The sequence below is a fragment of the Ctenopharyngodon idella genome, chromosome 4, assembly GCF_019924925.1.
Source record: "Ctenopharyngodon idella isolate HZGC_01 chromosome 4, HZGC01, whole genome shotgun sequence".
NCBI classification, from domain to species: domain Eukaryota; kingdom Metazoa; phylum Chordata; class Actinopteri; order Cypriniformes; family Xenocyprididae; genus Ctenopharyngodon; species Ctenopharyngodon idella.
The window spans coordinates 5,459,673-5,471,985 of record NC_067223.1 but is presented as its reverse complement, the minus strand read 5'-3'; the positions used below and the strand labels follow the sequence as shown (position 1 = coordinate 5,471,985).

Here is a 12,313-nt window from a genome sequence, read left to right as displayed (position 1 = left end):
GCCTGGTACAAATTGTGGTTTTGGTCTATACAACTAATTTTGCCCTTCATGACAACTGTGAGGGGGGTGAGTTTTTTTTTATAACTCATCCGTTTAAATTATATTAAGCCTTAAAGTTCTGCATAATTAAGGGCGCGGCCACTTGAGTGACAACTGGATTGCCACTGCTGTCACCACTAGCCCTTTGTCTGCTGCCGTCACGTCACCTCAGCTCCACCCAAGTTGGCAATGGCCGGCTTCAAAAATACTCTTCAGAAACCTACGGGTGACGTCACGGACACTACGTCCATATTTTTTTGCAGTCTCTGGTCCGCGTACAGTGCGCGTGATGCGAATTTCGTCATCAGAAGAGTATGCTCACCGCCAGATTTTTGTAACAGGTTGCACATGCGCATTAAATTTTTTTTACAACAATTAGTTTATCGACAAGGTGGCAACCGTGCCCTGTGTATGCGAATGAGTCAAATGAAGTATACTTTGCAAGGCTGTGCATTTAACTGAAACGCAAGGCTCGCGTTTCAGTCGAACACACACAAAAAAAAATGAAGTAGGCTATACCTTGAGCTTTAAACCCAAAACATACTCAACTGAAATACGTGAACAATTTTAGGTACCTATGTGAACGATCAGTAAATGATGACAATATATTTATGTTTAGATGAACTATCCCTTTACGCATTTGTGGCTGTGTGCGTACTTAGTTAATGGACAAAAATCAGACCCAGCAATGAATTAAAAAAATTGTAAATTTTATTTATCGAGATTCAATTTACAATATTACTAGAAACAATACGTAAACATCAACTGCTTCAATTCTGATTAGACTGAATGAATCTGCAAATGTGTCAGTCTAAATTTTGCTGGAAAAACTATTTGTTCATGTAAAAAAAAAAAAGTTCCCAACAGCATCACAGTTTCCGCCTTAAGACAGACGGATGATCTCATATTTTTTGTACCCTCTGTAAGGTCTGGGCCCCAGCTCCTCTTCGTCTATTTCAGCAGTGAGCTCCTGAGCTGTGATGCCCGGTGGGTCAGAGTCAGGTGACTGGCCCATCTGCTTGTCTTTAGGACAGTCTGCGTTGTAGGTCTTCACGTAGTTTTCCACTGGCCAACCACGAAACTCTTCTGGGTCACTGCACACCAGACCTGTGTGGGATACACCGGGGTGGTGCTTTAGCCAGTAGATCAAGTAATGAATGTTGTAATCACAAATCCAGGGATTGTCCCCCAGAGATAGTTTCTTCAGGAAGTACAGGTCCTCCAAAACGCCATATTGAAAAAAATGTAGGCTGTTGTTGGACAGGTCCAATTCTCCCAAGTACAGCAGACCCGTAAAGGCAGCTACAGAAAACAGAAAAAAGCAGATGAATAGATAGACGGTCTCTTCAAATTTCTTTCAAAATGTTTTAAATACATATAAATAATACATTAAAAAAAATCACATTATAAACTAACTACGACTAAACTAAAATAAAAACAAGCACAAATTAAACTGTATTGACTGCATTAGTGATATGCTTTTGAATACTAGTATTTAAACGACTCCCTCAGTTTTAGAAAATACATTATGAAATATGAATGTCTAGTTATGTTTTATTATCAATAAAATAGATTTATATGATTTTATATATTTGTGACATATACATGATTTATATGATTATATAAATGTAATATATATTATCGACTGAATAATTCATTTAAACGCAACCTATTATGCCCTTTTACAAAGTCTTGATTTTGTTTTTGGGGTCTACTAAAATGGGTTTTCATGCTTGAATGTTTAAAAAACCACGAGTTTACTACTCAACAAGACCTTAACCCCCCCACCCCTGGGTGGGAATTATTTAATTTTTTTATTTAGGAATATTGTGTTGTGTATACGTTCCCTTAAGAAAACTCGAGACTACAATTGAGGATTTTCAGGGAGTTCAGAAACAGTGCTTACTGATAAAAAAAGAATTACTCCCTTTAGAGTGACTGTGACATTTCTGCTTTTAAACATTCTGGTACAATCTCACAAAAGATTTCCATCATAAGAATTAAATTAGAGGTCTGAATGAATTACACATCTTTTACATTGAAGTGAGGGTAATCTGCTGTCAGTTCAAGCTGTGTTCTCCCTGTGATCTCTGAGCTGACTGATGAACTAAACAGAAGGAAGACTGCAGTTCCTGAGCCTGTAGTGTGACTGAATCAGTGTTATCATCTCTCTTAAGGGAACCATTAGATGACACACCCTGTTTGTTCATTAGAGCCCAACTGACTGTGATTAAGTACATTTTTTGAAGCAGTTTAGAAAGGCTTAAATGTCTCATAATTATAGCAACATCAGCAAGTACTTAGCTTTTGTTTGTATTTCTCTCTATGGTGAGAGAAAAAGAATTGAATGTGAATTATGTGAATACCAAAAAACTTCTGAGGAAGCATTTTTGGGGTAGTCTTAATTGTAAAAAATGCAGGAAGGGGAACACAGTGGTATGCCATTTATACTTTGACTTTTGAAATGGGTTTGCTTTAAACCAAACATAGCTGACTGTACAGTATTTCAGAAATAAGATTAAAGAAAGTACTACCTAAAGTTTAGAGACCCACCACCCAGACTGTCAGCCAACCCAGCTGTACTGTCTTGGTAACACTTTAGCCATCATTAAGATCATTAGCAAATGTTCATATATCATCTGAACAGATCCCAATCTTTAAAAACACTAGCTTTAACACACAAGTCATTTTGTATTCCATGGAAGAATGAACAAAGTATTCCCAAAGCTGCTAAATGTGTCTGCTCAGCAAGAAATCGCCTACAACTTTTTACAAGCAATTCTGTTCAGCTAACCCCCTGCTCTGTTTGCTCTAATTGGTAAAAGCTTAATTAACATGCTGATGTTTATTGCTTTCTCCACAATAACAGCTCTTGAAAGCTGTGCTGCATAGTTGGGGCTCGCTTTGATTTTTCTCATGACTTCTTTTCTTTACTTTCCAAAAATACTCATAATTTTCTTAGGACCTTTCACCCACCCATTCCTTTGACGAGTGATTTGTGGGACATAGAATTCCTTTAGCCCTTTAGCCACTATCATGCACAAAGAGAACTTGCCTCATTTTTTGATTCCAGCGGAAAGGAAAGTTAATCATTTCTAGTGGAGACCCCATGGATTGTCTTTTCATTCAAGTCTTGACAAGATGTCAAGATATTACACAAATTGCTGTACCAAACACCTGCTTCCTGTACTTTGTACATAATCTTTGTTCTTTCATCCTTCAACCATCAAATAAGTATATGTCTTAATGACTGGATTTTGTTGTGTACCGCTGGCTCACCTGTGTCGATGCTTTCCAGACTGTTTCCACTTAGGTTCAAGAGCTTTAGGTCTTTTACGCTTACAAACTCCTTCGGTCTCAGCTGTTTGATGTTGTTTCTGGATAAATCCAATCTCACAATATCCAGCGGGATGTCAGCCGGCACAGTTTTAAGGTCTGCGAAAGAGAGAGTTGAATTACTGTAATTATGTAGGCCTATTATAAATGGTACCTTCATAATTAGCACAATTACATGTTTAAATGACAGTACATTCGGCAACAAATGTTGTTTTGCTTTGAGTTGTTCCGTTGATTTGCAAGGGAATATTGTTTAGTACAAAATTGTCCATGTGCTTGCAAAGGACTCTGATTGATTTTCTGTGTTTCCAGAAGACTTCCAGCAGGCTACCCATACATGGAAACATCTGCCATGACAATTGTTGGAAGTTCTGTACAGTTGGTTCCTCGTTGGTGGTCTTTTAAAGTCATTTTCTCAGACACTTGCTGATAATGGGATTCAAACTAACTAGTATCTGTATATGAATCTTAAATTGTATGCAACGCTTGTGTGACAGTAATTATTGTGAAGGAGCTCTCTGTTTATTTTGGAAGAATCTGGGCACTCAAAAGCTCAACACAACACTTTAGAGGGCTCCAGCAAACTGCCTGGCCGTATTTATTTATATCACCACAGAGAGAGCTATTAAAATCATACACATGGCACACGTTTGGTGGTAACACTCGAAACTCTGCTAGACATCACTGTCTCTGTGATATTCGGAAATGTTATCGTGGGACTCGTCAGCTTGACATGCAGCGTACAGAACAGATACAGCTGCACTTCCTGCTAGGACCCGCCAGAGCACCTGTTTTAAACCCAAGAGTGCCTTCAATGAGAGATCTTGCTCAGATTTTACATTCTGCAGTCTACATTTTGTACTGCCACATATAAACGGATTTATCCAAAGTTGCTACTAGAGTAGATTTTAACCTACTTTACAGTGTCTCTGGGATCTGGAGACTTTTGAATTGTACCCAAAGAAATTAACATGCCGTTATTCTTGTGACTAATTCAAGGAAAAGCCTTCCCAGAAGCTGAGATCACTAATACTTGGCTTTTAGTCTCCCTGCTCTTGCCACAAGATTCCTGCACAGGCTTTCTGCGATTAAAGCTGACAAAAGAAATAGCCATTTATTCCTTAGGTCCCGGAACAGATGATATAATGCTACAAAAGTGTGACTTTTTTTTTTTTTTTTGTTTGAAGGAGTGATTCAGGATGCCTCCCTCAGCTCCAGACTGCTGACTCACTATTTCTGACAAGTCGAGAATTACAAATCCCACTGACTTTAAAACCCATCTGACTTCATTTATTTCACATTGACTGTTTTGTATCACACACATTTTGCTTGCCTCATCTAACCATGTTGACTCCATCTTTGGCCTGGTTGTGTCTCTTTATATGGATGTCAGAGCACATTTAGCTAGTTTTTCAAAATAATAAACTTTGATTTGCCAGATGCAGAACTCAAGATTCATGTGCAGTAGAGTGAAACTGAGGTTTCCAGAGAATATAAGTTAAAAAAAAATATGTGTAGAAAATACCATTTTTAAGTTGCCAAGTAGAGATCATCAGAATTATCATTTTTTTATAGATTAATCAGTAACAGTTACAGCTTTTGTAACAGAAATGTGCAATGAGTGGCAATGAAGTGTTCAATATATCAGTTTAATAAACTGATTGATGATGTATTTGACTTTCTGGGAAAAGAACACATTTCTGCTTTGCTTTAATTACATATGAAGAAAATGTTGCAATGACAAAGAACTCTTTCATAGTTAAACACTGAATTATATATGTCTTCCCTGAATAAAATTTCAATGACATTTTGTTTTGTCATATCTTACAGCTATCTCTTCATCATAAAAATCCCCTCTTGTCCGAAGTTCTTCACAAAAAACACTACAAGACATGCATTCGACACACAGACAGCATTGTTCTCAGATTCCCATGGAGATTCCCATGTATAGCCATAGCAATGTGGGATTTCCTAAGGATTTGGAAGTTAACTTTGTTGAGGGGACAGAGTCACAAGGAGATCTTATGTGAGCATTGCTTTGCAGAAAGCCTTTTGAAATATAATACTGAGATTCAAGCTTCAGAAAAGTTATGGTGTCTTGATAACAGTCTGAATATGGCATATATTATATGTGTCCTTAGAGTAGCGTCTCCAGATGTTGAAGCTGGAAAGATACTCATTCCCTTTCCGCTGGTTCTCTGCATCTTATATTTCATGTTTCCAGACGTTTCTTCCACTCTGCTGTGAGTTAGAGTAATTTACCGCATGCTGAGTCGGCAGAAATAAAAAATCTTTCAGAAATGTCTGTTTAGAAATCAATCAATTTTTTCCCCCCTCAATTTTACACCAACATCTCAGTATACTGTGTGTGCATGTATTGTTTCTTAAACAATACAGATAAAAAGCTACTTTTGCACAATTAAAAGGGAGTTTCTAGGGATTTGAGGAAAGCATTACTCATTGTGTGAGTGTTTATTGTGGAATAAATTACACTTTGCCCTAACAGGCATTGCAGAGTAACCACTACATGATGACACTGGAAAAAAAAACTTGTTTCAACATTTCAATTTGCTTACAAGAAACCACACATTTTCAAACTAAGTCTGTTCATCTTTCTGTCAGATTTAATTGTTTAATTGCATTTCATTAGGCAGCCTTCTTCACAAACCTTTCCACAATCATGTTTCATGGAAATGGAAATGATTGAAAAGTAATTGCAGATAGATAATTCAATAAACTGAGTAGTAAATTTAGGTTGAATAGTTTAAATATGTTTTTTTTTTTCTTTCTTATTTAATTTGTTTTAGTGGGAATGCTAATCACTGAATAGAGTACCTATTAAAAGCTCTTTTAGGCGATAAAATCACTTTGGTTGGCCGAATTGTTCATGGTACCACCGTTGAGGTTACACAATAGCCAAATGTTGCTCACTCTGTCTTGGTAACCCCCCTGTTACATCGCAACATAAACGGAAAATACTGTGTGCACCTTTACGGTGGCCATTATGGTCACCATGGTTTGGCAATTGTGAATCACTGGACTTTCCCGAACAAGGCAATGGGTTCTGTTACTTCACAACCACCAACTTTATTTTACTCTCACCTCTCCCCAAATGTCTCGCTACAAAAGGGACCTCACATTGTTGAGCAATAGATTTCTCACCTCTGTTCCTGCAGTCTAGACGGGCCACCGGGTGAATGTAGGTGTGGCAGAGAGAGGTTGCATCAGACTTTTTTTGAGAAGCCGGTAGGGGCTGATTATCTGGATGCAGGATAGGTACATTCTCCTGCTGAGGGGAGCACAGCAGATCTGCATCCAGCTTCTTCAGCTGCCTGCCCGAGAACTCCCTAGGCTCTGCACATCGTGCATAATTGCCGATGTTACGGTTACTGGGCACTTGTATGAGCCTAACCAGGCTGTCCAGCTGGCAGTCACACCTCCAGGGATTGTCATGGAGTCGCAAGTACTTGAGTTGAGGCATGGGGATCAACATGCCTTCGTTCGCCACCTGCAGATAGTTGTGCTGCAGCAGTAAAGTGGTGAGTCTGCTCAGGCCATTGAACGCTCCCTCCTCTATGCGGGATATTTCATTCTGTTGGAGATCCAGGCTCCTCAGGTTCCGGAAGTGACTGAAGGTGTTGTCTCGCAGCACCTGAATCCTGTTTCGTGCCAGGAGCAGGTGGTGAATGTCCTCCGGCCAGCCCAATAGTACTGCTCTCAGTTGGCGCTCTTGGCAGTCAAAGAACTTTTCCCCATTGTCTACACTTTCCTTGCAGTCTGCAGCAAACCGCTTGACTGTTCTCGAACGGTCTTGACTCCGCATTCGACGTCCCCTTCCACCCTTCCGTGCATCGGCTGCCCAGACTACCAGGCACAGCAGTAGCAGCAGACCGCAGAGCAGCCGCATGGCAAAAAGCAGCAGCTGGGTTAACCAGTCAAGTGATGTCTCAGCGTAACCTCGATAAACCAAGAGCTTCCTTTAGTCAGAGTCAGAGGGCACAGCTGCAATCCCTGAGAAAAAGCAAACAAAATGTAAATAACTGCACAACCAAGAGCTGTATTCTGAACAGAGAGAAGAGGGCATATGTACAAGTGAAAAGAACCTTTGTCTGACTGTAAATTCTTTGTCTGACTGTAAAAAAAGTAAAACCTTGTAGGACAGTGCTTTCTTTCTAAAGGAATGTTGCAGGTTTAATACAACTTAAACTGAGTTGGCAACAAATAATTTAATCTTCGTGGTAGAATCTGAAGGGTTCAAGCTCATATTTTTGCTAAAGCGCTTATATTAATGATTCCATAAAAACTACTGTTCTAGGCAGATGAACTTTTAGATTTGTCAGGTAAAGATTTTGCTTACACCCCTTTGTAGACTGTTATTGGCCGGTTATTGTTGTTGAACTTTATGAACGTATGCAGACAATGGGAAGTTTAATGTATGTTCTTACATGTGTGGTACGCCTCATACTGGTGACAAATTCCTTCAGATTCTGATTCTGATCTGCCTAGCCCTGTTTACGTTCATTGTAAGTATGTTATTTAAACCATTTTTAACTTTAAGACTTCAAGACTGGGAAATGATATGTGCCAGTCCTATTACATCATCCCAAAAATCTGTTTACAGATGTTCCCAGGTATTATTTTTCTATAATGGCATGGCTGTGAAGTAGTTCCAGGTTTGTGGACTGCATTACATTTCAATATCACTTTGCCACATTCTTTCCGAATTAGTAACAATGGCGACTTGGGTTATAAAAAAGTAGATGTAGACACAGGATCAGTATAGGGATAAAACCCCCTGAAAAATATCTTGAAATAAACACATTATAGACAAGTACGTGTGATAACTCTGATATAATTTAGTATAAAATATGCATTGAATTATTGAAATTAATGCACACCTGACATCCACTTTGCATTGTGGCTGCATTTACACCTTGGTTATGCATTAATAATGACCAACAATTTAATAGTCCATCTCCGTCATAAATTGTTCCTTAGAGTAGGGAAACTTCTTAAACTTTCATTACTGTATGTCAAGGATCGGATTGCAGTGTAATGATCAAATTGTAATTAAAAATTATCTAAAATATTTGGATAACTGCTTTCCCCAGTGATTGCATAAAAACAGAATGAACTACAACCCAATTTCTGGCATAATCTCTTTTTTATGAGCCCACACCCTTCTATGTCAACATTTGCCTTGTGGGAGACAAGCTACATTTTTTACTATTTAATAACGATAATAAATAAGGCCTCTTCATTTCCTTCATGTTTTCTCTAAGTTTTCTCATGCATTATTGTTATAAATACCTCCCATAGACTTGGCCTGAGTAACTGTGCAATGCTCCCATTTTATTGTGCAGAGACATCTATAAGCCATTTGTTGATTGATGTCCTCAAAATTATAAAGACTGTGGCTCTGTAGCACTTTCAAAACATTGCTCTGTTTGTTTAAATAGTTCTGTGTCAATTAAGATGAGTGGGAATGTTTACAGATAGTTTTCACCATCTATTATAGTCCTTCTATGAGACGACAGTGTGCTATTTAGAGCACACTTTCAATTTGCTAACAGAAGAAACAGGACAAAGCTGGAAGGGCAGCTGTAGTAAAATACATTAACTTAAACCAGGATGCTGTACTGTACTCGTTTTGCAACCAGCCTGATCTTTCTGTTATGAAAAAACTGTTGCGTAACTCGCCGGTGAACCATTCACGACACTAGCACTCATTGGTCCTCCTTACTAGAATATATCAGTGAAAATCTGTAATTCACAGATGGATTTTGAGGCTTCAGGCCTTTCAAGACACTGTAAAACTACTAACAGGTCTTGGCAAGCCTTGAACCTCTGACATGCTACTTTCTACAGTTACGTTGCTTTGCAGCTATTTTCACAGATGTAACGTGCAATTAAATTGTAGAAATTGCATTTGCAGGAACTGTTCCATGTTCCCTCTTTCCAGTGATAAAATGCCGTGACTGACATCATATGAACACACTGTGTGATAATCACTTAGCCCTTTTTTTTTTTAGTGTTTTTTTTTTTTTTACTTTTTCCTACTTTTTCTTGTCACAAACTTGATACACTTGTTATGTCAATGGACAATGTTCTTAATTACAAACTATAAGTGCATATTATGACAGATTGCAATGCATTGCTGTGCAGATCAGTGAATTAACATGCGTTTGTGTCTAGATTTGTTTCTGTTGGGTTTCATCAGCACCTTTGTGACATTCAATCATACAGTATTTACCCAAGCCAAATGAAAAATGCCATGTAGCGGCTGCATTAATTAAAGATTTCCTGTCATTTTACATTTTTCCTATCAGAAAACAAAAAACAAAAAAACATTTCAAAGTTTCAAATTTTGAGATTTTTATGTTTTTAAATAACTACTTTTGTTACGTTGAGATCTAGACCAAAAATTAAGTCAAGATCACAAGAAAACAACTTTTGTACTGTTAAGATCTAGAAACAAGTTGAGATCTCATGACTTGAAGTTTGAAGCAAAACATGACAAAATTATAATACATGACTTTTAGGCTTCCGTACATGATAGCAATGCGCCTTGGCTACATTTATGCGTCATTTTTGATGTTGCCAAGTGTTGCCAACATGTTAATCCCAGGTATAAAGGGAGCTTGTGCGGATTTTTGTCTGAGGCTTATAAGCAGTGCTAATGGAGTGGACATTAACAGGAAGCAGTCAGCACTTCAGGTGAATGAACCAGCATAACGCAGCCCTTGTGTGAGACATGGCTGCCATGATGGCCTTGGTTTACTACAATAATAGAAAGAAAGGAGGGATGGAAAACTTCAATGGGAAATGGAGCAGAACGCAGGCACTGTTCAGTGTCCAATATGAGGGGGGAGTGTGTATTTACTTTTCACCTCCTTTCTTTTTTAAAATTTCCATGCCACCCAAATTTCAGGTCACCCAGTGTGTCCAAAAGAATGCTCCTGATTATTTCAAGTCCAAAGTTAAGGACACCCCGGTCTTTTAGGTTAGAGACCTTGAGAAGAATTTACCCCCCCTCCTACACCATGTAGTTCCCAGTTATCAGGACAATGTGTGTGTATGTGTGTGTGAGAGGACAAGCTTACTTGGCTAGCGGCGCTTAATTAAAACCATTTGAACTTCCTGCACTGTTAGGAAAAGCTTTTTTCTTCTATCAGAGTGTTTTCCTGAATTAATTTTAACTCAGCCTTTAAAAAACAAGTGATACAACTGATTAAATCTGTATTCAAATGAAAAACCTACTCAGCACATATATTTAAGCAGAGGAAGCCTTTGGACTCACATAGACCAACATAAAAAAAATCAATACTTTTTTTTTTTTTTTTTAAATAGAATGCATTTTAGGATAATCACCCAGTCTTTCTCCTTTTTTTGCTACTTTTTTTGAACCAGCATGTGGAGTTAGACATGGCATCTTGCTCTGAGACACAATTGCTAAACAAACTTTTCACACAAACTGACTCAAGCCAATGCCCTGATCCCTGCCAAAATTAAGATTGCAGGAAGCATGCAAGCCCTCTTACAAAACTGCAGTCCAGTGCACAACTTACTGTACATCCATCTGCACTGGCATTGCGAGAAAGATTTTCTCATTGTAAACCACACACATGCAAACATGCACATGTAAAATGTAAGCTTTCAGGTACCTGTGCACAGGGAAATTCATCCGAAAACTCATCCAATCTGGATATGTCCTGTTAGCTGATCTTTTTGTCCTGTCATGAGCTTTGCTGCGGTGCTGGATGCCTGAACTCTGCGTGCCGCTTTGTCTGACTGTATGTGTGTGCGTATGTGCATGAGCATATTTGTGTGAGGCTCAGTGCAGCCCCCAAGCTTGTGCCTGGTTTTAAATTACACACTGCATCTCTGTGCAGGCGAGCAGACCCACATGTCCCTTTTACAACTGTACCGCCTTCAGGCTTCCAGCACTTTGTGAGTCTCTTTATTAGTCTGATGTCAAACAGACTCTGGATGAGGGAACCCCATTCAAACTATGTTTCTGGATATTTTTTTAAAAGGATTAGTTTACTTCAGAATTAAAATTTCCTGATAATTTACTCACCCCCATGTCATCCAAGATGTTTATGTCTTTCTTTCTTCAGTCGAAAAAAAAATTATGGTTTTTGAGGAAAACATTCCAGGATTTTTCTCCAACAGGACTTCAATGGCTACCAACGGGTTGAAGGTCCAAATTGCAGTTTCAATGCAGCTTCAAAGGGCTCTACACGATCCTAGATGAGGAATAAGGGTCTTATCTAGTGACACAATCAGTCATTTTCTAATGTAATGTAAAAATGTATATACTTTTTAATCACAAATGCTCATCTTGCACTGCTCTGCGATGTGCCACGCATTGCGTAATCACGTTAGAAATGTTTTTTTTTTTTTTTTTTTAAGAAAGTGACCAATCGTTTCGCTAGATGAGACTCTTATTCCTCGGCTGGGATCATGTAGAGCCCTTTGAAGCTGTACTGAAACTGCAATTTGGGCCTTCAACCCATTGGTAGCCGTTGAAGTCCACTATATGGAGAAAAATCCTGGAATGTTTACCTTAAAATCCATAATTTCATTTCAACTGAAGAAAGAAAGACATAAACATCTTAGATGACATGGGGGTGAGTAAATTATCAGGAAATTTTAATTCTGAACTAATACTTTAAGTGCTTGTTCACCCAAAAATGAAAATTGTGTAATGACATGTGCCCTAACTTTCCTTCATAATGGAAGTCATGGTGTCTAAATTGTAAATAAATTGAACCAGTTCATCTCGGTCACAAAACTGAAACAAAAACAAAAAACAAAATCTGCTTCTCAAGTTCGAACTCACAAGCAATACATTATTCAAAATTATTTTTTAATATTTCAGGGAAGAACGAAAGTTGTACAGGTTTGGAACAACATAAGAGTGCTTAAATGATGA

The 12,313-nt window shown here is 38.3% G+C and overlaps 1 protein-coding gene across 1 annotated transcript; it reads right to left on the bottom strand.

The window, feature by feature from the left end:
- Positions 1-728: 728 nt before the first annotated feature.
- lrrc17 (leucine rich repeat containing 17) lies at positions 729-11,225 on the bottom strand. The gene is made up of 4 exons (XM_051890920.1): positions 11,040-11,225; positions 6,538-7,386; positions 3,319-3,474; positions 729-1,341 (listed from the first exon to the last, which is right to left on the bottom strand). Exons 2-4 carry the CDS (start codon positions 7,280-7,282, stop codon positions 923-925), a joined length of 1,320 nt encoding a protein of 439 aa, XP_051746880.1. The 5' UTR covers positions 7,283-7,386; positions 11,040-11,225; the 3' UTR covers positions 729-922.
- Positions 11,226-12,313: the final 1,088 nt, after the last annotated feature.

Coding starts and splice junctions, on each gene's coding strand:
- lrrc17 (XM_051890920.1), bottom strand. CDS start 7,282: ATGCGGCTGCTCTGCGGTCTGCTGCTACTGCTGTGCCTGGTAGTCTGG. Junction 3,475..6,537: donor TCTAGACTGCAGGAACAGAG/GTGAGAAATCTA, acceptor TCTCTTTCGCAG/ACCTTAAAACTGTGCCGGCT. Junction 1,342..3,318: donor TCTGGAAAGCATCGACACAG/GTGAGCCAGCGG, acceptor TGTTTTCTGTAG/CTGCCTTTACGGGTCTGCTG.